Genomic DNA, 25,007 nt, shown 5'->3' with positions numbered 1-25,007 from the left:
GCCATTAACATGACATTTGGCCTCCCAATCAAGTCAGGCAGCATGACAAGGTGAAATTATTTCTTACCTCCTAAGCAGGGAAGAGGGGGAAACCACAAATTCATTACAGGCCAGAAAGGGACAGATTAACAGTATTTTGGGACAGATTAACAGTATTAATTTCAATACACTGAAATTAACAAAGCTGCTATAGCAGATCCTTCAAATACATACAACAGCGCCTCTAGACATCTTCCCACTAGGAAGACTGCTGATCTTCCTTCCAAGACTAAGCCAAGTCTTGGGGGTTAGGGTTCCTCCCCTTCAGAAAATGAACTTTGTGCGCCTTTTGTGTACTATTTCCACAGGGATACTGGCACATTAAGACACCCAGGATGCCAGCCTAGGCACTCTCACCCCCACTTTGCAAACTACTGGAGTGGGTGAGGCCAACACCCAGCACTTGTATATGCAACTTGCACATCCATACTTTGGAAAATGTGAAGAATGAACAAATGTAGGTAAAGGGTGTATTCCACACCCACCACTGACTGAGGAATCCCAATAAGGGATTTGGGAGCTTAGCAAGTAAAAATTCTAGTTTTGTGTCAACAGCAATTTGACAGCACTCCTGAATAGACAGCCAGCATTCCTCAGATAATAAGAACCCAAGTCTAATCCATAAAGGGGTCACCATTTATTCCTTTCAAATGTTACAATAAGACCCATACAACTTTTTTTTTTCATTTAGGAGTTAGAAAATTGCAGATCAGAAGTTGGGTCATTAAAAAATTATTTACAAAGACAATGAAACAAAAAACTGAAGTCACAGCATACAGCCAGCACTCTCCCTCACCCCCTGCCCCCCCACCCAAGTGCCCCCCCTAAATAAACCCCAAAGAAGTTCTCCCTCTGAAGTCAAATTAAACACAGTGGACTTACAAGCTTTATAGTTTAAAGCCAAGAGCAAGACATTATAAAAAACTAACCAGATTAGCTTTTAAACTGTTGGTTTCTATAAAAAGCACAAAATACTTTTAAATGAAGTCAGAACCAGGAATGTAAACCAAGAAGAGATAAAAGAGAATATCCGTTTTGAAGAACGGTCAGTTGCTGGTTTATTGGACTCCTTTTCTTTTTGAAAAAGCTGCTTTGAGGATTAGTAGAAACAGAAGATCAGAGAGAGACCAGAACCTGGTGTTAATATCTGGAGTCTCATTAAACTGAGCAAATTTCCAGTTGCATCCAGGAACAGTATTTCCTCCATAAGAGTTTCAGAAGGATCTTAAGAACGCCTACTCCTGAGTGGTAGCGGTGGCTGTGCTGGGCACCAAGGATCCAAGTTGGTTTTTTGCTTAACTGTGTTGGATGAAGAGTGAGAAAAGGGGGGGGGGACACTGGAGTGAAAGCTTGTCAGTTCTACGCCGAGAGACTTGTGTTTGTGGCATTGTGTGTGGTGTGTGTGTTGTGTGAACAAGGCAGCAGTTCCAAAGGGGTTACTGGGGATGAGAAGGATGGCACAAATAAGTCTCTTTTTTCTTTTTTTTAAGTTAGGTGGACATCATTAAGCTGCCTCTACTCTTCCTTCTGCTCAGCAGGTGCAGGACTGGGCTCCGCCTCTGCTGGTTTTGAGGTCTCTCCTGGCTTCGTGTCCTCCTGGCTCTCGCTGGGTGGCAGCTGCTGCTGCTGCTGCTTCTCCTCCTCCTCCTCTGGTCCTTCACTTGCCACTTCTCTCTTGCTCTCCGCTTCCTGCTGGCCCTCAGGAGCGGCCGCCGTAGCAGCCGGCTCAACTGGGGCGGCCGGCTTCTCTTCGGGGCTCTCCTCTTTGGTGGCGGCCTCCTGCTCCGACTCCCCTGCAGCACACGCCAGGTTCTCCTCCCCCTTGGCCTCCGCCTTGCCTTGCTCCTCGCTGGGGGAGGACACGGCTGAAGCATCTCCGGCTTCCTTCTTGGTCTTCCGGAAGGAGATGCCACTCAGCTTGAAGGACTTCTTAAAAGAGAACTTCTTCTTCTTCTTGGGGGTCTCTTTGGGAGCTGCGGCCGAATCCGTGGCCCCGTCTGCTGGCTTGGCTTCGGCGCCTTCGGTGACGGGGGCCGGCTCAATGGCATCACCGCTGCCCGCTTCTAGCTTGGCTTCCTCCTTGACCGGCTCTGCAGATCCGTTGCCATTGAGTGGAGTGGCTTCTCCGTCAGCTTTGGGAGACACGTCCCCGTTGATCTTCACGTGGCCGTTCTCCTGATGGGAGAAGACAGAACTCGCTGTTTTTACAGGTCTCAAAAGGCATTTTATTCAAGGAAGCTAAACCACTAAACCTCAATGAGAATTGCAGGAAATCCAACCAACCACCACCGCAGTACTGCCAGGCAAGGCAACCCCAAGGTTACACAGCCCCCCTCCCACTTTTTGGATTTTTTTGCACATGCTTTAGGGACACACCCAAGTTGCAGGTAACCAGCGTGCCCCCGATGCGGAGAAAGACATGTGCGCTTACGCCCCACCAGATTGTAGGACGGAGCCTTGTAGGACAGAGTGAGCCCCGTTAGGTCACCCATTACAGGAGATCCCCCAAATACTAGTCGCTGAAGGAGAGCAGGAGGGGGAGATTGTGCTGTTTGTGGGCTTCCTACAAGTCACAGTGGGTGCTGTCAAGGTGGAACCCTTGCCTGATCCAGGAGGGGCTCTTCTATTCTTTCCCGCAAGAATAAAAATGCTTTGGATCTGTCTGCTAAAAACCTAGTGGTCCCTGCTGTTGGCATGCCCAAAAGGAGCCTTCTATAAACTGAATTCCGTTCCTCTGCAGCCCCCCTCCAGCAATTTCTCCATAAACACGGGGTGGGGTACATTTCAAGGTGCCCCCCTCAATGCTCTCTACGATTTGTTAGGATCCAGCCGCCCATTTGAATGGCAGTGCAGAGAAGCGGGGGGGGGGGGGGGGGGCGGCACAGCATAGAAAGAACCCCATTCTACGCTACCACAAGGTGGCGCCCGCGCTCCAACAGCTTCTCGGGGCGCCCCGTGCGCGGTTGCGGGGGGGGGGGGAGAGAGACGAGCGCCCGCGGGAAGCTCGCCTCGACGCAGGCAGCCAAACGCGCTCGGGGCGGCGGACGGACTATGAATCGGGAATTCCCACCCTATTCGGGAAATTGGCCCGTTGCAGTTTTGCTTTCCAGGCATGATGTTATAAAAAGCCCCTTGGATATCTCCCTCTGACGGTGTTTGGGGAGAGACCGAGGGGCGCGTCGGCGAAGCCCATTTCGGGGCTCGCCCGCGCCCCACGATTGCACAGAGCAGTTCCTACCCCCTCGTACAAAAAGGCTCCTCTGTGCACATTCTACTCCAAAATCTGGGTCCCACCCGAGTCCAAAGGTGGGGCGACGACGCCTTTTTCCAGATTTCAGCTTTGCACTAAGAGCGCGCGAGCACGCCTATGTGCACCCTAGTCCGGCCTTTATTTTGCAATATGCAAAAAAGGCTAGCAACCGCTTTGCTTTGCAAAATGCATAAAGATTCACGCCTTTTTTTTTTACATCCCCCCCTAAAATATGGCACGTGCTAAACACCATATATTAAGCAAGCGATCTTCTCTGCTCTGCACCCCACCCCTGCCACAAAATGAAGCTCCTCGTCGGCTAGGGGTTTTCTGCCCCTCGATCCGAGTTATGCGGCGCGGCACAGCGCAGCCCCCTCCCCTCCCCCTGCCGCGGGTCGAGCCAGCCGGGTCCCTCCTTTGTTTCCTCTGCAAACAGCCCAGCCGCAGCCGAGCGAGCGAAGGAGGGAGGAGGGGAGGGTCTCCGCTCCTTTCGCCGAGGAGGGAGCGCCAAACAAAGGCGGACCACGGCGCCACTGTCTCCAACGGATGGGGGGGGGGGCGCGGGAGAAAGCGCAAAGAGGGGCGCTGCTGCGCGGATCAGAACAGAGCTATATATATATTTTTAAATCTCCTTTTAAGCGAGGCGGTCGCAACTGAGCCCATTCAACGAGCGTGGCGGTTCAACGAGTTAAAAGCTGCTCGGAAATTCAAAACGCGCGTCCGGGGAAAGCGCACGGCAGCCAGCGCGAAAATAAAAGCGTCCACGAGAACGTGGCGCGGGCGGCCGTTCCTTCGAAGCCCAAAATCCGGATCGGTGCGATTGGGGAGTGGGGGGCGCAGGGAAGAGATCGAGGGTGACTATTTCTTCCCCCCTCCCCCGAGTTTCAGCCTAGACAATGGCATGGCGCGCGGGAGGGGGAATCTCTAAGGAGGCTGTTGGCCCCGTCCAGGGCGCGTAAGCTGAGGATCCAGCGCAGGGGCGAGGAAGGAGACCCACCTGGCCGTTGGCCTTGGAGGGCGAGGCGTCCGCGGCGGCGGCGGCGGCGGCATCCTGGGCCATCACGTCCCCCTTGGCGGCTTTCGAGCTGTGGCTCCCCATGGCTGCTGCGGAGCGAGGCGAGTCACACCCGAAGACGGCTCCGAAGTAACAATAATCCCAGGACGGAAGGGCGGGCGCTGGGCAGGAGCCCCGGGCGCGCCTTTGGCCAAGGCTCCCCCCGAGAGGAAAGAGCGCCCCCGGGAGGAGGAGCTGGGATCGGGTCCGACGGCTGCGGCGCACCCCCCTCGCTGTGCCCACTCCGGCTGTGCGCGACCAAGCGACCACCTCCGCCGCCCGCCTCGTCGAAGCTGCGCTGCTTGAACTGCCGAGGCTGCGCCAAAGCGGCGGCTAATAAGAGCGCCCGGGCGGGGGGAGGCGGGGCCGGGCATTTAAACCCCCGCCCAATGGGAGGCAGAGCCAGGCCTGGGGAGGGGTCTCTCCCGCCGGTGGGGAAGCGCTGGCGAGCGGCAGGGAGTGGCACGGCTGGGCAAGGGGGGGACCCTGGCCCGGAGGAGCGTAAGCCAAAGGGGATCGCCGCGAGGGGGGGGGGGAGCGGTCTGGCACGTGGAGGGCGGTGGTCGGGGGGGGGCAGGCAGGGAGTTTTTATTGGCCAGCCTTTGGATGTTGGATGGATGTCTTGGTAACCTTAGGAGTCGTGGCGAACAAGAGTGCGCCTGAGCGAGTGCAGAGCGCACCTCGCTCCTCGCAGCAGGTGGACAAGAAGTGCTCTCCAGGTGTTTCTGAACTGCAGCTAGGGCTGGTGGGAATGATTGCAGCCTGAAACGTCTGGATGCTTCTGGATCGCCTGAGCTGGAGGAGTCAGTTCCAAAGGGCTGCACTGGATCACTGCTCCTGCTCTGTCCCTTGGGTTTTGGCTCCATCTGAAATGAAGCCAAAAGCCCATTGAGTACAGCACTGTATCCTCACAGCTGCTGCAGGACCAGAGTGCAGCAGCAGCACTTCCCACTTGTGATGTCCAGCAACTGGGGTATTCAGAGGACCCTCCTCCCAGTAAAGGTGGCCATCCAACCTCTGCTTAAAAGCCTCCAAGGAAGAAGAGTCCACCTCCCTCTGGAGAATCCCTCTGGAGCAGAAGGAAAGGAGCTTGGTCCACCTCCCACATGACAGCCCTACAGATTTTTGAAGATGGCTCTCCTATTGCCTCTCACTCTTCTCTTTTCCAGGATTAACATACTCATTTCCCTCATCTGTTCCTCATAAAGCTTGGTTTCCAAGACACTTTATGTTCTTGGTCACCCTTTGCACACGTTCTAGTTTGTCAATATCCTCCTTAAATTGTGGTGCCCAGAACTGTGGGAGTTATTTTTATATATATATATATATTTATACATACCCCACCTGACAGGACTCAAGGTGGCTTACAGATAAAAACAAGAATCGCTAAAAACATAGAAAAATCAAATAATGACACACTGATAGAATTTAAGCAACAAAACACTGATAGAATTTAAAACTATATACATATACAAAATTGGTTTAAACCATACAAATAGTTGAAAAAAGCACGGCACCAGCTCTTTAACTAAAGCAGTCAATTCCCAAAAACCTGTTGGAACAACAAAGTTTTCACCTGCCAGCAGAAGGACAAGGAGGGAGGCGGCCTACTTTTTATAGGAAGGGAGCTCCAAAGTCCGGCAGCAGAAACTGAGAAGGTACTCTACCATGTCCCTACCAAGTGCACCTGTGACGGTGGCAAGACCAAGAGAAGGGCCTCCCCTGAAGATCTCAAAACCTGGGCAGGTTTGGATGAGGGAGTGTAGTCTTTCCAGTAGCTTGGACCTAAGCTGTGTAGGGCTTTATAAGCCATAACCAGCACTTTGAATTGTGCCCAGAAACAGACCCGTAGCCAGTGGAGCTGCTCTATTAAGAGAGTCCTATACTTCCCATAACTAGCCCCAGGCAGCAATATGGCTGCAGCTAATTGAGTTGAAGTTTCTGAGTTCATTTTGAAGGCAGCCTTGTGTAGCACATGCTACAGTAATCCAAGCAGGATGTAGCTAAGGCATGTCTCACTGTGGCCAAATCAGACATCTCAAGGAACGGGGGCAGCTGGCGCACTAGCTTTAATTGTGCAAATGCACTGCTGGCCACCACAGGGACCCGGGCATCCATGCTCAGGGCTGAGTCCAGGAACATCCCCAAACTGCAAGGCTGTGTTTTCAGAGGAAGCGCAAGCTGAGTCCCTGTTCCCTCTGTCTTGTCTGCGTTAAGTTTCAATCTGTTCAGCCTCATCCAGTCCATTCTTGAGGATAGACACCGGTTGAGAACCGAGATGGCTTCCTTGAATTTTCATAGAAAGGAAAAATAGAACTGAGTGTCATCAGCGTACTGGTGGCATCCAACCCCGAAACTCCAGACAGCCTCTCCCAAGTGGTTTCATGTAAATGTTAAACAGCATGGGGGACAGAACCAAACCCTGAGGGACCCCACGGGCCAATGGCTAAGGCATTGAACAGGAGCCCCCCAGCATCACCACCTGGGTTCGGCTCTCCAGGAAGGAACAGAGCCACTGTAGAACAATGCTTCTAAGTCCCATCCCAGCAAGGTGGCCCAGAAGGATACCACAGCAGAACCACTAGGGACACACACCCCTGTCCAGTTCTCAGCGTAAGTCACTCACCAAGGCGACCCAAGCCGTCTCTGGGTTCATCATAGGAGCCAACTCCTAGGGGCCAAGGGGTCTTCGGCCCCCCAATAAAATATTTGAGGGTGCAGGGGGCCCTCAAGTTGAAGGGCTTTCCCATTCAAATGGTGTGCATGCACTGTGTCATGCGTTTGATATGCAGGGCAGGGCTTACCTCAATATTTTATTCAAATTAGCACCCCTGGGACTCAGCTACATTTCCTCTTGTCCCACTGCTTTCCCCTGGTTGTGGGGCGGGGCGGGGGAAGAGAACCACTCTTTAGCACTCACATGGCAATTCGGGTTTTCTCTGGATTTACATCTGGAAGAACTCGTGGGTTTTCCCTGGGAAAGGAGTGGGGTGAGGGGAGAACCGCTCAGACCCCTGTTTTCTAGACACGGGACATGCAGAAGTGTGGATGATCCCTCAGTCCCATAGCCAGGCCTGAAACCTAATTGAAATGGGTCGAGATAATCAGTCTCCTCTGGAAACCCCTGGAGCTAAGATGTTTCATGCAGTTTTGGGCTTAAGGGAGTCCCATGGTGAGTGGTCATCGCAGCACAGTAAGACAGGCCATCTTCAGGGCCCCATTTCATCAGGTGTCCCTGGCTTCCCACACTCTGAAGTTCAATGGGTGGCAATGGGAGAGGGGATGTCTGTGAGGAGCTCTTCCCCGTCAAGGGTTACCTGGCAGCAGCCTCAGTGTGCATTTCATCTTTACATTTATACCCTGCCTTTCTTTCCAGGATCTCAGGGCAGCGGACATTGCTTTCCTCCTCTATTTTATTTTTGCAACCACCCTGTGAAAGAGGCAGTGATCGATCCAATATCATCTTGTGTGCTTCTTGGCTGAGCAGACATATGAACCTGGGTGGGACCTTCCCACTCCTGGTCATAACCTTTTTATTGTTTCAGTGCTGCTGTTTTATTCCTCGTTTATTTTAGTCACTGTGTTATTGTTGCTTTAGATTTTATTGTCTATTGCTTTGTCAGCCATCCAGGAAACATTCTTTACTCTGAAAAAGGGCCCAAATTATCAAAATGAATTTCATTGGGGAGAAATGTAAGGTTCTGCATTTGGGCAGGAAGAAACAGATGCTGAAATATAGGATGGGAGACACCTGGCTTCCCAGTAGTACATGTGAAAACGATCTAGAGGTCTTGGTGGACCACAAGCTTAACATGAGTCAATAGTGTGATGCAGCAGCAAAAAAGCTAATACTTTTCTAGGTTGCATCAACAGAAGTCTCATGTACAGATCAAGGAAAGTAATAGTACCACTTTGTTCTGCCTTGGTCAGACCACTCCGGAAATACTGTGTCCATTTAACAAGGATATTGACAAGCTGGAACATGTGCAGAGGAGGGTGACCAAGGTGACCAAAGGTCTGGAAACCAAACCTTATGAGGAACAGTTGAAGGAGTTGTTATGTTTACCCTGGAAAAGAGGAGACTGATAGGGGATATGAGCCAATGAATTCAGGTTATAGGAAAGGCGATACATCTGGAAGAACTTTCTGGTAGTAAGAGATGTTCAATTGCACAATGGACTCCCTCAGAAGGTGACAAACTCTGCTTTAAGCAGGTTTTTAAGCAGAGGTTGGATGGCCATCTGTCAGGGATGCTTTAGTTGAGATTCCTGTATTGCAGGGGGTTGGACTAGATGACCCTTGGGTCCCTTCTAACTCTACAATTCTAAGATGAAAATGAAAGAGCTGGGTGTCACCTGAAAACATGGAAGATGGTGCCACATGCTAAAGCTGCACGAGGTGACCTTTCCAACTCTGCAATTCTGTGATTCTGTGATCCTATATCAATTTATGGATGTAAGAAGATCTATTTCAGCATCTTGTTCTCACAGTGGCCACCCAGATGCCCCACATGCGGAACCCAGAAGCAGGTCCTGAGTCTAAAAGTCCCCTCCCCTCCTGTGGTATGTTAAGGGTGCTGAGAGTTGTTAGGAGACCCCTATTCCTCTCCCAGAGCTACATTCATTATTCACGGAGAACTTTGAAGACTGTAGCTCTGTGTTACAATTCTCAGTACCCTTAACAAGCTACCCTTCCCAGAATTCTTGGGGGGGGGGAGCCATGTTTGATTAAAGTGGTATCATAGTCCTTAAATGTATGGTGTGAACATAGCCATAGTGTGAGACATCTATAATTCCTTCTTCTTTTTTACCCTGGAATGTGTGAGAAGCATAGACCCTCACAAAAGTTTTAGGCTTGGCACATATCTGCACTTGGAGAAGATGGAGAACGTGATCTAATGCATGGTTCGGCTGATTAATTCACTAGTGGAAATTGATTAAAGGCCAAGGACTACCTGATACATTGCAACATCCCTGCCTCTTCCCTTTGGTGAGTGAGAATGACAACATTCTCTCCCCTCCTGATAGAGCTCCGCAGGCATCTCTTAGGTCCTCAGCGCCATGTGTGAATCTTCTCAGGGATCAAGGGAAGCCCCTGAAGCCACGGTCAATAGCTGTTGTGCTTGATTCAGTCACATGACCATGTTTTGTGTTTCTTTCTGAAGTAGAACTATCTCTGTTGATTTAATTAAGAACCTAAGAAGGTTCTTCACGCCAGTGACCCATCTCGTTCAGCATCCCGTTCTCAGTGGCCAACCAAATGCCTGTGGAGAACCAGCAAGCAAGACCTGAACACGAGAGCACTCTCCCCACTTGTGGTTTCCAGCTAACAAGCAGCACATGGCTAGCAGTTCCTGATAGCCTCATCCTCCATGAATCTGTCCATTCCCCTTTTAAAGCCATCTAAGTTGGCAGTCATCGCTGCCTCCTGCAGGATTGAGTTCCCTAGTTTAACTATGTGCTGCATGAATAAGTCAGTTCTTTTATCTGTCCCAAATCTTCCTTGGAGGTCCATGAGTTCTAGGGTTAGGAGAAAGGAAGGGAACCTCTTCCATACCCACTTTCTCCAGCTCCGTACAGGAGAGGGGCAAGGCTGCGGCATCGCTGCCACCACCACCACTCCTCCACCCCTGGGTCAGACCTGGCTCAGGAACAGAGCTGCAGCTAGGTGTGAGGAAGCACTAATGAGGGAGTTGGGGAGGGGCAACCTGGTCACACCCCCTCTCAAAAATGTGCCCGGGGCCGCAGCCCGCCCCCCCACTCCTTCCCCCCAACACTACATCCCTGCTATAGCCAGATCCTCAGGAATTCCTGTTCCTTGTCTTGCCTCTCCAAACTCTTGAAGAACCAGGAATCCCATTTTGTTCTCTGGAGGGAAACCCTTTTGAACCATCTCTCTCTATCCCCATGCACTGCACTTTGTTTGAATTTGATATAAATTATTGTGGTAGCTGACAGACCTCCCACATGTAACCCTCAGTTATCATGTGCGTATTCCATCTTCACAGCCACTTCACGGCCCGGAGAGCTAATGGAAGAACCAGATATTGCCCCTTGCTATCAGTTTTGTCCATGCTCCCCACCTCCTTCAAAGGCCTTGTGGAAAAGGCTGGCGTAGCCTGACATGTTTTTTACCAGGTGGAATTTTTTTCTGGATTCTTGCATGCAGAGATCGTTCAGGACACACAATCCAGACAGCCTTCTCCATCTAAAGAGCTTAGAGAAATTGAAATGGATGGGCAATGCAATCAAAAGCTGGGAATCCCACTCCGCTGCCAACCTTTGTTAATTGATTGAGTTGGCTATTAACATTTTTTAAAAAATACCTCCCAATGCAATTGATTTATCCATTGAGCTCAAACTGTTCCAAAGTGTCTGGGCTCTTAACTGAGTTAAGGCAAGGAATGGCGCTGCACGAAATGCTGACACTCAGGATAAAGGAGGGAAAAGTGAGGAGAGTGCGGTGCCTTCCATTTAGATTTAAAAATAGCAACGGAATTAGCTAATTAGATCTCTCCAGGGAGCAAATTCCAACAGGGAGAAAGCCAAGCTGAAGCTGCAGGAGACCAAAGCCACAAATGTGCAGGGGGAGAGACTGCAGCAAACCGGGTGGGGCTGGGGGAGTAGGGGGTGGGAGCACCAGCTACTGCTCCCAACCAATCACTCCATCTTTTGTATTCCTCTTACACCCTGCAGCCCCCTCATATTTGCAAAATTTTGATTGCAAGTTCTTTGGAGAAGGGGCATCTCCCTAGCCATTTACATTGTATTGCAAAGTGACACATGTCAACACTGTGTGCTAGCCAGTGTTAGTCCTCCTCAGAATTGTTGTTGTTGTTGTTGTTGTTGTTGTTGTTGTGTCCGACTCTTCGTGACCCCATGGACCAGAGCATGCCAGGCACTCCTGTCTTCCACTGCCTCCCGCAGTTTGGTCAAACTCATGCTGGTAGCTTCGAGAACACTGTCCAACAATCTCGTCCTCTGTCGTCCCCTTCTCCTTGTGCCCTCCATCTTTCCCAACATAAAGGTCTTTTCCAGGGAGTCTTCTCTTTTCATGAGGTGGCCAAAGTATTGGAGCCTCAGCTTCACGATCCGTCCTTCCAGTGAGCACTCACGGCTGATTTCCTTAAGAATGGAAAGGTTTGATCTTCTTGCAGTCCATGGGACTCTCAAGAGTCTCCTCCAGCAACATAATTCAAAAGCATCACTTCTTCGGTGATCAGCCTTCTTTATGGTCCAGCTCTCACTTCCATACATCACTACTGGGAAAACCATAGCTTTAACTACATGGACCTTTGTTGGCAAGGTGATGTCTCTGCTTTTTAGGATGCTGTCTAGGTTTGTCATTGCTTTTCTCCCAAGAAGCAGGTGTAGACCTGTGGAAATCAGTGGACTTCAGTAACATGAGCTGATTGATTCCAGTGAGAGTTGTCAGGAGAACCCATTTTTACTCCTCAGAGCTACAATTCTCAGAGTGTTTTAACAGTCAAGCCCCTTTCCCTGGGAAATCTGAGAATTGTAGCTCTGAGAGGGGAGTAGGGGTCTCCTAAGCTCCCGACCCCCTTTATAAACTACAGCTCCCATAATTCTTTGGGGGAAGCCATGACTCTTTGAAGTGGTATCATGCTGCTTTTTTGCAATCTGTATTCTTTTTTTTTATTAAAGATTTTCTTGGAAATGTGGTCTGACACTGGCCATTGATCCATCTAGTTCAGTAGATTCTACACTCTTCAGGGCTCCCCTCAGGATGTACCGTTTGGCAGTGCTGTAAATTCTGCAATTTCCACGCTGGCGGCAGGCACACCCCTCCCCACCGCCACCCACCTACATGCTTCCTAGAAATTAGCCCAGGGCTACTAAGAATGGCTGTGGCATTGAACGAAACAGCTGCTGAAATGTAAAGTTTGCATGCCTCAGGTTGCTCTAACGCAAGAGACCATTAGTGAGGGTGAAATGTTCTATGTACTTTTGTAACCCAATACAGTGGTACCTCGGGTTACATACGCTTCAGGTTACAGACTCCGCTAACCCAGAAATAGTGCTTCAGGTTAAGAACTTTGCTTCAGGATGAGAACAGAAATTGTGCTCCAGCAGCGCGGCGGCAGCAGGCTTCCCCATTAGCTAAAGTGATGCTTCAGGTTAAGAACAGTTTCAGGTTAAGAACGGACCTCCGGAACGAATTAAGTACTTAATCTGAGGTACCACTGTAAAATCTTTAATAAAAACATTTTGAAAAACAAAACAAAACTGTGCTTCCACACAACTCTTGACATAGCACCATGTGATCCAGCCATGCCAGGCTCCACCAACAAGATCTATAGTCTTTATTTGCTAGTAAGTCCTGTCCAGCAGACTGTCCTTTGCAGCATTGATTAGTAGCTTCTGTCTTGCTGGTTTTGCCTCTTGTATTGCTTCCTTCCTGTTAAGGAAGGAAGGAAAACTGGTGAATTGCTGCAATTGTGTGACTCAGGGTTGCCTAGCTGGACCAACAGTCTGGCACGATGGAAGGCAGCTTCCTATATTTGATTATTTACAAAACTGGTCACGGCATAGCTGGAAAAGGGCCAATAGATACTAGAAGAGTGAGAGGGAAAATCTAACCACCTTTTTTCTCTCCAGTCTCTCTGGAAGGCAAAAGTGACCTTTCCATCCAGTATCAAAGCCAAAGGATTTAATCAGTTAAGAAGAGGCAATTGGTGACTTGGTGGTATGTATGAGAGAAAAACTGACAGCCTCTTTACATGGTGGAATCAAGGGGCGTGCTCTCTCTCTCTCCTCCTTTGTGCCATGCTGTTAAAGGTTGCACTGAGAACAACAAAGGAGTAGATTGTCCAGCACACCTGGGCAATGCAGCAAGGGCGGGGGCGGGGGGAACCAATGACGATGACAACCCACGTTGCTCTTGGGTGGTGGCTTCCCTTCCCTTCAGTAATGCCAAGGTTGATGAGTCGTTTCAAAGCAGCCTTGAACACCCGAACAATCATTTCCTCGTTGACGCAACTGCCGGGGCCTTTGATTAGCAAGATGGTCAGGACTCCTGGCTGGGCACTGGGTTGCTCTTCTTGTGATGAAGCATTTATAGAGTGTCCTGGTGTTTAATTTAAAGAACTCTGCAAACATTATCTCTGTAACCCTTACAGATACCAAGCAAAACCAACTAGTATTATGATTCCCAAGTGTCAAATTTTAGGAAGCGGAGCAAATTCTTAGCCAAATCGAGGTTTTATTTGTTGAAAAAGATGTAGGCGCTGTCTCCTGGCAGAACACCTAGGGCACTGCAAAATAAAACAATGCCAAATGTGATTTTTTAAAAATGGGGAATAAAGAAATAAATGCACATTGAAATCTGGATAAGGAAGGAATAATGTTGGTACCAGGCAGACCTTTATGGGGACATTTTTACACTTCAAGGGATGTTTTCACCTTGATTTGCCAGATAAACTGTTGTCCAAGCATAGGCAAACTCGGTCCTCCAGATTTTTGGGACTACAACTCCCATCATCCCTGCCCACTGCTCCTGTTAGCTAGGGATGATGGGAGTTGTAGTCCTAAAAAACATCTGAAGGGCCGAATTTGCCTATGCCTGCTCTTGCCTGTATTGCAGAAGGGTTCAAGGGCATGCTCTCAGGCTGCCTTTCCCAACCTAGTGTCCTCCAACTGTTTTGGACTACAACTCCCATCGTTCCCAGGCAGCATGTCCATATGATGCTAAGGTTGCTTTAAGGCAAGCAGTGCCTGACAGTAAAGTTTGACATAAACTGGTAGCATTTAACGATGTGATGAACATTATAAAAAGAAGGGAACTGTTAACAAGGCTTATTAATAAAGTCATTAGCTCTTTATGCATTTTGTAAGGGTTGCATTCAGCTAAGTCCTACTCAAGGCAGCACCACTTGTCCATTAACTTAAGTGGATCTGCTCAAAGTAGGACTTGCATTGAATACTACCCTAAACTGAGAGAGAAATTCACCTGCATAACAAAGTTCTATTAAATATAGAATGTCCACCGGTTACTGCACTTTTGTCATATTCTATGTAGAGATGCAGCAAAGAAATCACGGGTTTATTTCACTCTTGTCTCCCAGGAGGTCAGCTCACCCTCCCCGACGCCCCTTATCTCTCTGCCCGCACTGCAAGGCTGCGCTTGAGACAGACCTCGGCCCGCCCCACATTCGCCTGTGTGTTGCCAGTGGAGTTGCATTATGGCAACAGGCTGAGTGCCAGCATTTGTCAGGAGAGAGAGAGGAAGAGAATGGGGATGAGGACGCAGCTTCCAACTGGCAGGCAATGGATGGCAGGTCAGCCTCCGAGGGCGGGCTGGGCTCTCTTGGCCTTTGGCCACTCGCTCCCCTGCCCCTCGCTGCTGCCCAGTCAGCTTTTGGCAGAAGCTGCACAGAAGATAGAGTTGGTTTTCAGGGCCTCCTTCCTCATTAAAAGAGGAGTTTATAATGAAAACAAAAGCACGTTTCAGGCCAAACAGAGCTTTCCCCGCCTGCTTTCTGCCAGAGACTTGGCAGGCGGTTGCAAGGGCTCTCTCTCTCTCTCTCTCTCTCTCTCTCTCTCTCTCAGTTCCTTGGTCACTGCCCTCTCAGGGCTCTGGTTATAATGAGAGGAGGTCTCCAGTCCCTGCCATACCCCACACCGGAAATCTTCCCCACATGTTGACGTGACACCCCAACCTTGGAAGAAGAAGAAGAGGAGGAGGAGGAGGAGTAGTTTGGATTTGATATCCCGCTTTATCACTACCCGAAGGACTATCCTCCCCCACAACAAACACCCTGTGAGGTGAGTGAGGCTGAGAGACTTCAGAGAAGTGTGACTAGCCCAAGGTCACCCAGCAGCTGCATGTGGAGGAGCGGAGACGCAAACCCGATTCCCCAGATTACGAGTCTACCGCTCTTAACCACTACACCACACTGGCTGGAGAAGTGAGATGTACAATCCCAGAAATTGCAACCTCTGATGTTCCATGCAAAGTGAACATGGTGGTGATGTTGTCAAAGTGAGCCCTTTGCGGGCCTCAGTGCCCCATCAAATAGTCACCTTCTGGAGAAGGTCCTGGTGGCTTCATATACCAGGTCTGTCTCATTCCCATATATAGTTTCAAACCCAACGTATAGGTGAGCAAACACAGGCAACTCCCCATTGAGGCAGGGCTTATGTTCCGTGGCACCGCGTGTTTAAGTGAAATTGGGAACACAATCGAAAAAGCCAGCAAACACCCTCTAAACCTCATGGGGAAAAACCCAAACCACCAAACTCCACTGCAATTGCTCCCTCCTAACCTCCTTGCTGAAACTCTAATTCTCCACAGGCCTCAGAGGTCAGTGCAAAGGGCCTTGGGATTGCTAGGTGCCGTTTTCACACCGTGTTTGCCTATTTTGTGCTGTTTTAGGGCTGTTTGTTCCGTTTCTCAGGCCACTTCTGGGTTCAGTGGCGTAGCGTGGGGGGTTCAGGGGGGGCCAGCCGCACCGGGCGCAACATTTGGGGGGGCGCGCTCGCACTCGCAGCTCTCTGCCCCTACCTGGCTCACTCACTCTCTCTCACTGCAGTGCTGGCTGTGCGAATCCGATCCGAGCTGCCGGGTTGCCGCCCACTGTGGAGGGGGAGGGTGCCAGGCGTGCGTTGCGGTGCGGAGCGGAGAGAGAGCGAGGCAGGGACTATCTGGGGGAGGGACAGTGCAGCGGCCGCCCAGCACAGCGCTGAGCGCGGGAGAGAACCGCATCCAACCAGCCCAGGCAGCAGCAAGAAGAAGCTGGCAGTGGCGGCAGGTTAGGGGTTAGGGGCACAAATTACTTGCCTTGCCCCGGGTTAGGGGGCGCAAATTACTTGCCTTGCCCTGGGTTAGGGGGCGCAAATTACTTGCCTTGCCCCGGGTGCTGACAACCCACGCTACGCCGCTGTCTGGGTTTGCAGCAATGCGCGTGTGCACAGTTGCGCTAACATGTTACTGAGGATTCTGGGATGTGATGTAGGAAAGGCAAGTTCAGGTGTAGCCTTGCTGGGCTTCAGTGCTACCGAGTGTGGACCAGGACTGTGTACTGGAACAGCCATGGACAGGCTTCTTTTTTACTAGATTGCCCAAGGTCTATCAGATAGAGCCAGGAGCAGAAGACATACAGTAAATGTTATTGGTTTGTTTGTTTATTATGCATCTTATGTTCTCATTTTGCGTTTTTATGTTGTGAACTGTTCAGTGATCTTCAGATAAAGGGTGGTATACAGTTTTAACAACAACAACAACAACAACAACAACAATCCTGTGTGCACACTCCCATTTACTCTGTATGCAGTGGATTCCCACGACCGGTTTGTGAAGCCGTGTCCACACATGATGTTAGCCACAATCTGCACCCATCCTGTCATACTTGGGAAATGCTCCATTTTGATGCCTTTTGCTCCAACCCAGCTTCCATTCGATTTGAAAATGTAAGCCATGTGAAGACATCCATGCCCCTTCTCTGCCCAGCGGTGCAGACAGATGGAGGCAACGTGGAAGCACGTGCAACTGTACTAATGTGTACAATGATGTGCAAATGCAATTTGAAACACGGGGGTGGGGTGGGGAGATGCCGTTGCCTTTTAAGCCAGTAATGTGGACCCAGCTGTAGTTAGAATTAAAGAGCCAGTGTGGTGTAGTGGTTAGAGTGTCGGACTAGGACCTGGGGGACCAGAGTTCAAATCCCCCCTGCTCTTGGCCATTCAGCTCACTGGGTGACCTTGGGCCAGTCACAGCCTCTCTGCCTAACCTACCTCACAGGGTTGTTGTGAAGATAAAATGGGGAGGAAGAGGACCATGTATACCGCCTCAAGCTCCTTGGAGGAAAGGTGGGATAAAAATGCACCAACCAACAAATTATAAATAAGGATACACCTGAGTTCTTTCACAAACTTGCTTGCTCAGAAAACTAGATGCAGAACAGCACCCTGGCATCAGAAGCCTGCATATGTACCATAGCACACATGAGGGTGGCAATGACTCCATCTTTGTGAGTGACTTGTGATTCTCTCGCCAAAGAAATTTGGCTTCAATGGATTGTGCATGTGTGTGTGTGTGTGTTGGGACACGCCTCATTCTTCTCTGGAATTTTGACCCTTCCTTAGAATCCCTTCCTTTTAAAGCTTAATGAAGATAGGTTGTCTGTGGTACGGTAAAGGCACTCTGCACATGTTCAGAGGCACACCTTGTTCTTGTAAAAACCACTTCATGCGTTCCAGATCCAAACCCTGGCACTGAAATGACCTTACGAGGCCAAGCTCAAATTAAGCCATGCTACAGGTTCCCTTCAACCCCAGCCTGGGGACTTTTTATCCTGGAGGAGAGTTCCCAGCATCTGACCACAGAGAGTCTGTGGCTGTGGTGGTTGGGAAGAGTAATTCTATGATGTCCCCTTTGGCACACCAGGCGGTTCTCTGCCCCCCCCCCAAAAGAGACTGCAATCTATGGGACCCTTTCTCCTCCTGAGTCAATGTGTCTTTTTGTTTGTGCTGGTGGGGTTCGAAGCCTGTCAGCCAGCAGGGACAATACTTCCCATTGTTCCTTTTCAGCAACATCTGACGGCCCCAAGTTGGGGGGGGGGGGAGAGAGAGACTAGAGATGGTCTGTGCAGAGAATGGAGGATTGGGGGGAGAGGGGAGGCAAGGCAGTGACACAGGGACAAAGGCCCTTATCCACGGAGAGGGCAAGGTGAGGTGGCCGGACTCTGGGTAGCTGGAAGGGCTAAAGGGCAGGTCTGGTTCTTCCAGGCAAACCTCCTAAACTGGCTGCCAGCACATAAAGATCCATTTTCAGCAGTGTGGCACCAGTTTATTCCTGATATGAATCTTAACGACCCATCGCTTTTACTGCCACCTTTCCTTTTGAAGGAATTCCTTGACTTCAGTTAATTATTTTGATGCAGCTTAATCCATGGTGCTTCACACATATTCTGCTTTTACTCTCATTCCCAGGTAAAGTTTACCATGTTCTGTATTACTTAGTGCAAGCATGGGGGGGGGAGGGGGTTTGTTGTGTTTTCTTTTTTCCCCACAATTTGTTGTTTTTAATCCTGTCATGTTGAATATTCCAACAAAGAAAGGAGGAGCTTTGCATGCTGCCCTTCCTTCTGATGTGGGGCTTTATTCTGAAACTCAATTCAACCCAAAGAGGAGGGGCGGCTGCCATGCAAGAGCATTAATGAAGGGGGCAAGGGAGCTGACTCATCACAGGGCTCAGTAGGATGTCATGGGTCAGCTGGTGAACATCTATCTTTGATTTAAGGTGACCACCATGGGCCCTGCTTCACTGCCCTGTAGTCTGATAGGGCTGTCAGAGGACAGCAGTCTTGTTTGAAGATATGTCTGTTCCCAAGGTAAAGAAGCCTAAGGAGGGAGGGCAGTGGCCTTGGAGTTGGTGCTAAGCAACAGTGAACAGCACCTGAACAGCAAGGCCACAGGACTTTTCCCTGCTAGGGAAAGATGTATTTATTCTTTGCAGGATAGCAGGAGACAGCATGAGACTCTCAGTCTCAGCATTGCAGGTTCGAGCCCTGTGTTGGGCAAAAATATTCCTATTTTGCAAGGGGTTGGACTAGATGACCCTCGTGGTCTCTTCCAGCTCTACAATTCTTTTTCTAAGTTTGCATCTACGCATGTAAATTGCCGTATGCAATTTAAATCCTGATAGGTAGCCTTTTTTGTCCTTTTTGGTTACATGTTGCTTTTGGCAATGCACAATTGGCCACTCTAATTTAATTGCATCTAAATATATTTATTTTATTTATGTTTTATTTCAAAAATGTGTGCACTGCCTGGTTATTAAAAAACCCTCAATGTGGTTTACAAAATTTGACAGGGATGGGATCAGACCAACTAGATTTCCACCTGTCAGCGGGACATCCCAACAGACCCAAAATACAGGGTCTTACCTGCTCTGTCACCTTTAATCACAGCTTGATCTGCACAAATCAGGGTGGAGAGAAGCCCTCTTTAAGTGAGACCACATTTGAAGCAAGTTGCCTTGCCGCCATCTGCAGCATGAGATATGGGCACTGTGGTGATGTGTTGACGTTACAGGTGGTGGGCACATCCTTTTGCTTCACCGGGCTTCATATTTATATCAGGCCACTTCTGGCTTCCCATTCCACCAGCATGCAGAAGAGGAAGAGATGGGAAGAGAGACCAGCAGCTCCAGCAGGCTCCTCCATTTTGAGAACTCTTTCCATCCCAGCTAGTCTTGAGAACAGAGGAGATAGGAAACCTGAGGCCTGCGGGCAAAATGCAGCCTCAGGCCTCTTTATCTGACTCTTGGAACTCCCACCAGGCCACACCACTCACGAATCCTGCTCTGTAGGATGTATGGCTGGGATGTGTCCTTGCTCTCTGATAATGCCTGTTGCTTCCCTTGAGGAAGATGGAGCAGGGTGGGCAAAAACATACAGCTTCTGCATGGTGAGAATGTAGCCTAATGTAGTAAGAGGCAGATCCCTTTGCTCTGCCCACTTTTCCTTCAGGACCCACCCACCAGTGACATGTGGCCTCTAGAAGGTTACCTATGAGGGAATGTGGCCCTTGGGCTTTTCCAGCCTCATCCATCCCCTCCCCTTTTTGAGTGTGTGTCTTTTTCTTTCAGAGTGTAAGCCGATGGGCAGAGAGGGCCTTGTCTTTATTGATTGTATATCAACCATTTTGAATAAATAGCACTTTTAAGTACATACGTTTTTTCTCAACAACGAACGGTTTTACTAAGAGTCTGGAAAAGGAGCTAGTTGACATTTATTGTAACAATAGTTTGGGGTGAAAAGAAATAGATTTCAAAACAGTTTTAGCAGTTGACTACAAAGGAGACAGAGATATGAAAGAAACATGGAAAAAGACATCTGTTTAAACCTAATCTAGAGTGATTCCCTGCTTCTCCAAGGCCTTGCAATAAAGTCACTTCATCTCACGCACTCTAGCCCATTGCCAGGAGAGCTTCCAGCCTGCTTTAAATACAGTGGTACTTCGGGTTACATACGCTTCAGGTTACATACTCTTCAGATTACAGACTCCGCTAACCCAGAAATAGTACCTCGGGTTAAGAACTTTGCTTCAGGATGAGAACAGAAATCGTGCACCAGCGGCACAGCGGCAGCAGGAGGCTGCATTAGCTAAAGTGGTGCTTCAGGTTAAGAACAGTTTTAGGTTAAGAACAGACCTCCAGAACGAATTAAGTTCTTAACCCGCGGTACCACTGTACATACATACACCTGCACATCAGCCAGGTGCTGAAAGCACAGGGGTCTGTCGAAAGTTGGCAATCCCAGCAAGGGATTCCTATAGATTTTAGTGCCCGCAGGCTAGGATGCAGATCCAGTTCAGAGTCCTCTTGCTCTGAGTGTTTGTTTTCTCCCTTTCACTTCTGGCAGAGAAAACCCAAAGGCCACAAGGCAGACCTCACCAGTGCTTGTCTTTTTCTGGCTCTTGGCCAAACCAGCTGAAACAACACTCCCAGACCCTCCCCAAGCCCCCCCCCCTCACACTTGTAATGGGCTGTTAACTTTAAAGCCCAATTAGCAGGCCTTAAGTGTCAAAGCTGTTAACCTTCCCACTGTTGCTTCTCAGACCAGAAAAATCTCTACCACCTCTCTTAATTCCAGCAGGTTTTACTTTTGGCTACCCAGTAACTGGTGTCCAAGCTACACTGCAGGCCTTTGGATTGTGAGGGCTTAGCTGTGGAACATGTAAATTTTAATTTTTATTTCAAATGACTGAATAGTGCCACTGAGCACATGCAGAGTATATTATTCTCTCACTCAAGAGCCTATGCAGAGTACATTCTCCTCACTCAAGAATAACCCCCGTTTGCTACCTGGGTTCAAAGAGAAAGAGGTGGGACTTGAGCTCCAGTATCTCTTCTAAAAATTAAAAACAAACCACTGGATTAATGCTATGTTTTTACATGCTCAGAGAAATAAAAAAAACTAAGAGAGCTTGGTTTGTTCATAACTTTCCAACAGAAACGCCTTTTCCCAGAGTCTCATTGCTTTCAAGGAAATTAAAAAATCCCCTTTTTAAAAGTGAAACCGAAAGGCTCATTGCCAGGGCATGAGAGGTCTATGGCTGCCAGATTAAACTCTGAAAATGAAGGGACTTGGGGGGCCTATGATACACAGTCTGCTCTCATGAACAGTGTCACATGGGAGCCATGGTTAGCAGCAAACTCTCCTTTCCCAACCACCGGGGACCAATTCCAGTCCTCGTGAGTCCCATTCTCCCACATTAGCTATTTTTGCAGGTAAGACAGCAGCACCAACACCTGCTTGGAGATAATAACTTGCTCACTCACACCCAGCCTCGCCAAACAAATTTTACTGCCTGAGCCAAAGAACAAGATGGTTCCCTGCTCCCACCATTCCATATGCAGAAGCCAACTGGAGTGGCAGTTGAATCTTATCTCAACCCTGGCAATGGGATTGGGTTCTCCACTGCAGGCTGCTTATGGGGGAATCAGGACAGGACAGGTACCACACAGGGATCAGCCCTCCAACAGTAGCCACGGGGCTGCCTCCGCTGTCCCTCAGCACCTGCCCCCTGGGGAAGTTGCCCCACTCTGCCCAACGACAGGGCCAACCCTCCTCTATCCAGTGGGAGGGGAGGGAAATGGGGGTACAAATAGGAAGAATGTGCAGTGGGTTTTTTTGCAGCTGGGTATCTGGCAAACCAGAGGGTCATGCCAAAGTATTTGTAGAAATGGTGGGGCTTCAGCAGTGATTGGCAGGAAGGTGACACTATGGAGGTTAAGAGATCCTCCATACAGAACTTCCTTTTTGTGCGCAGATCATCCTGGATAAGACATTAGGTGTAACCTCCCACCCATGGCAGGAAATCCACTATCACAGTCCTGAGTGTTGTGGGTATTTTTATGCAAGACATGAAAAAGCCCTTTTGAACTGCTCTTTCTTCCATTGTTTGCATATGAACAATGCAGAAGGTACATGCAAGTCTTGGGCTACATACATACAATATCCCCCCCAATAAATTCTGGGAACTGTAGTTTATTACTTGCAAAGCTACAATTCCCAGCATCCTTATGACAGTTCCCAGGGTTCTTTGAGGTGGGGGTTCCATGCTTTAAATGTACATACTGTGTGTCGTGTTCTACTATCATTTATTATTATATTTATTTATACAATGACAGTGAACAACCATTTTGCACGGGGTTTCTGTTTTTGGCCCCAACGTGTGTCGGTGGAGCATGTATAAGTGTTCCCCACCCTGTTATACCCCACCCTCATTCCACCCATGTTACACCCTTTTAGTGGCATATTTTGTGACGTTCTTGATCGCTTCTGGGTCGGGTGCTGTGTCTGCATGCACATCTTTTGGGTGTGCAATAATCAATCATTGCCTGTATTTTGCCTTTTTTCCAGACCAGAACTCAAGCAGCTTACAGAGAAAAATAGAAAAACACAGATAAAATAGAAAAAGCCAAAGACACAGAAATGATAATCATTGCAAAGTAACTGAACACTAATAGAATTAAAACAATGTGTAAAATAGAATTAAAACAATAAATAATATTAGCATTCAAGCCAACATCAGCTGCTGCAGTTACCATTGCAGGAAGTGCCATTACTCCAGGGGCAGGAAGACTTCCGGCTTTGTGGGTTCTACTTTGCTTTTTCCTAGGGTCACCAAGTGGAGACTGGTGTAAAAGACTTTGAATTAAATAATCTGAGCCCAGGGATTTGTTTTGAATCTCAGAACTGAATGGAGCACAAAATCCTTCCACACAGAAATCCTCCCAAGACTCCTTCATTTCAGCAGGATGAAAGTGGGTCTCATTTTGCTGTTGCCACTGTTAAACAGTCAGAAATCCTTGCCGATCTCCTGGAAATCACACAGATCCCGGTCTGCCTTCTTCCCATCCGTGGCCTACACTAGGCTGTTCTTCTCACTATTCTACCCATCTTCTCCCTTTGCCATTGTAAATCTTCTGCTATTTCGGTATCTTTTCAAAATTTATTTAGTTTATGTGTCACTGACCAGTGTATATGTGAAACTGACTAGTTTCTGTCTATGCACAATGCGCTTGGCACGGTGACCCAAATGTAGCCATTCATTTCCAGCAGCAAAACACAACTTTGTGACACAAGACCAACAGATCTTTCGGAGCCGCTTCCCCCCCCCCCAAGGGCAACCCTACTTCCCCACCCCCCAAAGTGGGACAAAGCAGCCTGCGATTAGGGACAAATCGGTGGCACAAAAGCCTTCTCCTTTTAAAACAAATCTGAGACTAATGTGGCCATTGTGCAGGTCTCCATGGAAACACGGCCTGCAAACACACGTAGCTCATGCCCACAGGAGACCCAACTTCTCACTTCTATGGCTGTGCCCCCTTTGGGATGAATCAAGGGAGCCTCTAGGGAATCGGGACAGCTCCTCCGCGCCTGGTCAGGTGCTCAAGATCATCCAGATCTGTGGCTTGGTTCATGAAGGGGTTCAACTCTGAGACGAGAAGTCCACAGTTCAAATATCACTCTGAATGGACTCGGAGAACAGAGGAAGCTGCCTTAGTCAGACCAACTGGAGACAACAGAATCCACACTATGCCACTGAATACCAGAATACCATGAACTGGGGGACGAGTGCTGGTGCACTCAGGTCCTGCTTGTGAGCTTCCTACTGGGGCATCTGGTTGGCAACTGGGAGAACAGGATACTGGACAAGATGGGGCACTGGCCAGATTCAGCCATAGGGCTCTTCTTATGTTCTTACAGAAGACACTCTTCCTTGCCCCTGTCTCGGCCCCATTTGCAGTGTGTGATGATGATAAACTCTTTTAAACAGGTTAGAAAGTGAGCCAGCTTTACTACCACAGAGCACTGTGAAATGCAAACTTGAGCTAAGCTGGTTTTAAAATGGCCTGTTTTAGGAATGTGGGGCAAGTAGAATAGTAGACCATTGTTGAACTGATTCACTTGCAAACCCTCTGTTCCGAAACACATAATGAGGTGTGATGTCCAATTTAATTTGTTAAGACTCACCTTCAGGTGATGTATTTAAGGTTGGGGAGTTGAACTCATTGTTTTCTACTGCTGAAGGCATGATGAGGTTAGATTTTCTTCTGGAGATAACAAAGGTACTCTTTCTCAACACAGTCCTTGCCCTTCTGTGGGTGCCTCCTCCCACCCATTCATCTTGAAGATAACATTAACTATGCTCTTTTTTGGGCGATGGAAATGTCTGATGTCATTACGCTTTTCACTTAAGATAACTTTCTGAAGGGCAAAAGGAACCTTTCACAAGGAACTGAAAACAGCAACAACCCACTGTGGCATAGACAGGGGAAAGAAGACTTCAGGCTTGTGGGATCTAATCTGTGGGATCTAAGCTGTTACTCAGAATCTACTTCTGGTTGAGATAAGCCAAACAGAGCCAGATACCAAAATAGTGGTCTGGGGTAGATGGATAATAATAAAAATATTTCTTTATACCCTGCCCTCCCCAGCCAAGATGGGGCTCAGGGCGGCTAATATCAGGTATAAAAACAATGGATTAAAATACAACTTAAAAACAGGATTAAAATACAATTTAAAATGCAGCCTCATTTCAGTGGAAGCCCAGATCAAAAACTGTTTGGGGGAAGAAAATGTCAAGTCTTCACCAACTATCCAGACTGGTCCTACATGGGCCAGAAGAAAGC

General features: G+C 48.8%; 1 protein-coding gene and 1 long non-coding RNA gene across 2 annotated transcripts in view; one reads left to right on the top strand and one right to left on the bottom strand.

Moving 5' to 3' along the window:
- Positions 1 to 654: 654 nt before the first annotated feature.
- On the bottom strand, positions 655 to 4,665 carry MARCKSL1 (MARCKS like 1). The gene is made up of 2 exons (XM_079989086.1): positions 4,287 to 4,665; positions 655 to 2,214 (listed from the first exon to the last, which is right to left on the bottom strand). The coding sequence occupies exons 1-2, from the start codon at positions 4,386 to 4,388 to the stop codon at positions 1,555 to 1,557; spliced, it is 762 nt and encodes a 253-aa protein (XP_079845212.1). The 5' UTR covers positions 4,389 to 4,665; the 3' UTR covers positions 655 to 1,554.
- Positions 4,666 to 15,361: 10,696 nt separating this feature from the next.
- Positions 15,362 to 25,007, top strand: part of LOC307222990 — a 30,329-nt gene continuing 20,683 nt past the window's right edge. The window contains exon 1 of the long non-coding RNA XR_013841940.1: positions 15,362 to 15,420. This is a non-coding gene — a long non-coding RNA (uncharacterized lncRNA). The remainder of the gene's footprint in view (positions 15,421 to 25,007) is intronic.

Source organism: Podarcis cretensis, assembly GCF_951804945.1.
Source record: "Podarcis cretensis genome assembly, chromosome: 8".
In the NCBI taxonomy this organism is placed as follows: domain Eukaryota; kingdom Metazoa; phylum Chordata; class Lepidosauria; order Squamata; family Lacertidae; genus Podarcis; species Podarcis cretensis.
Note: the sequence above shows the minus strand (reverse complement) of the source record. Positions and strands in the feature narration are given on the sequence as shown.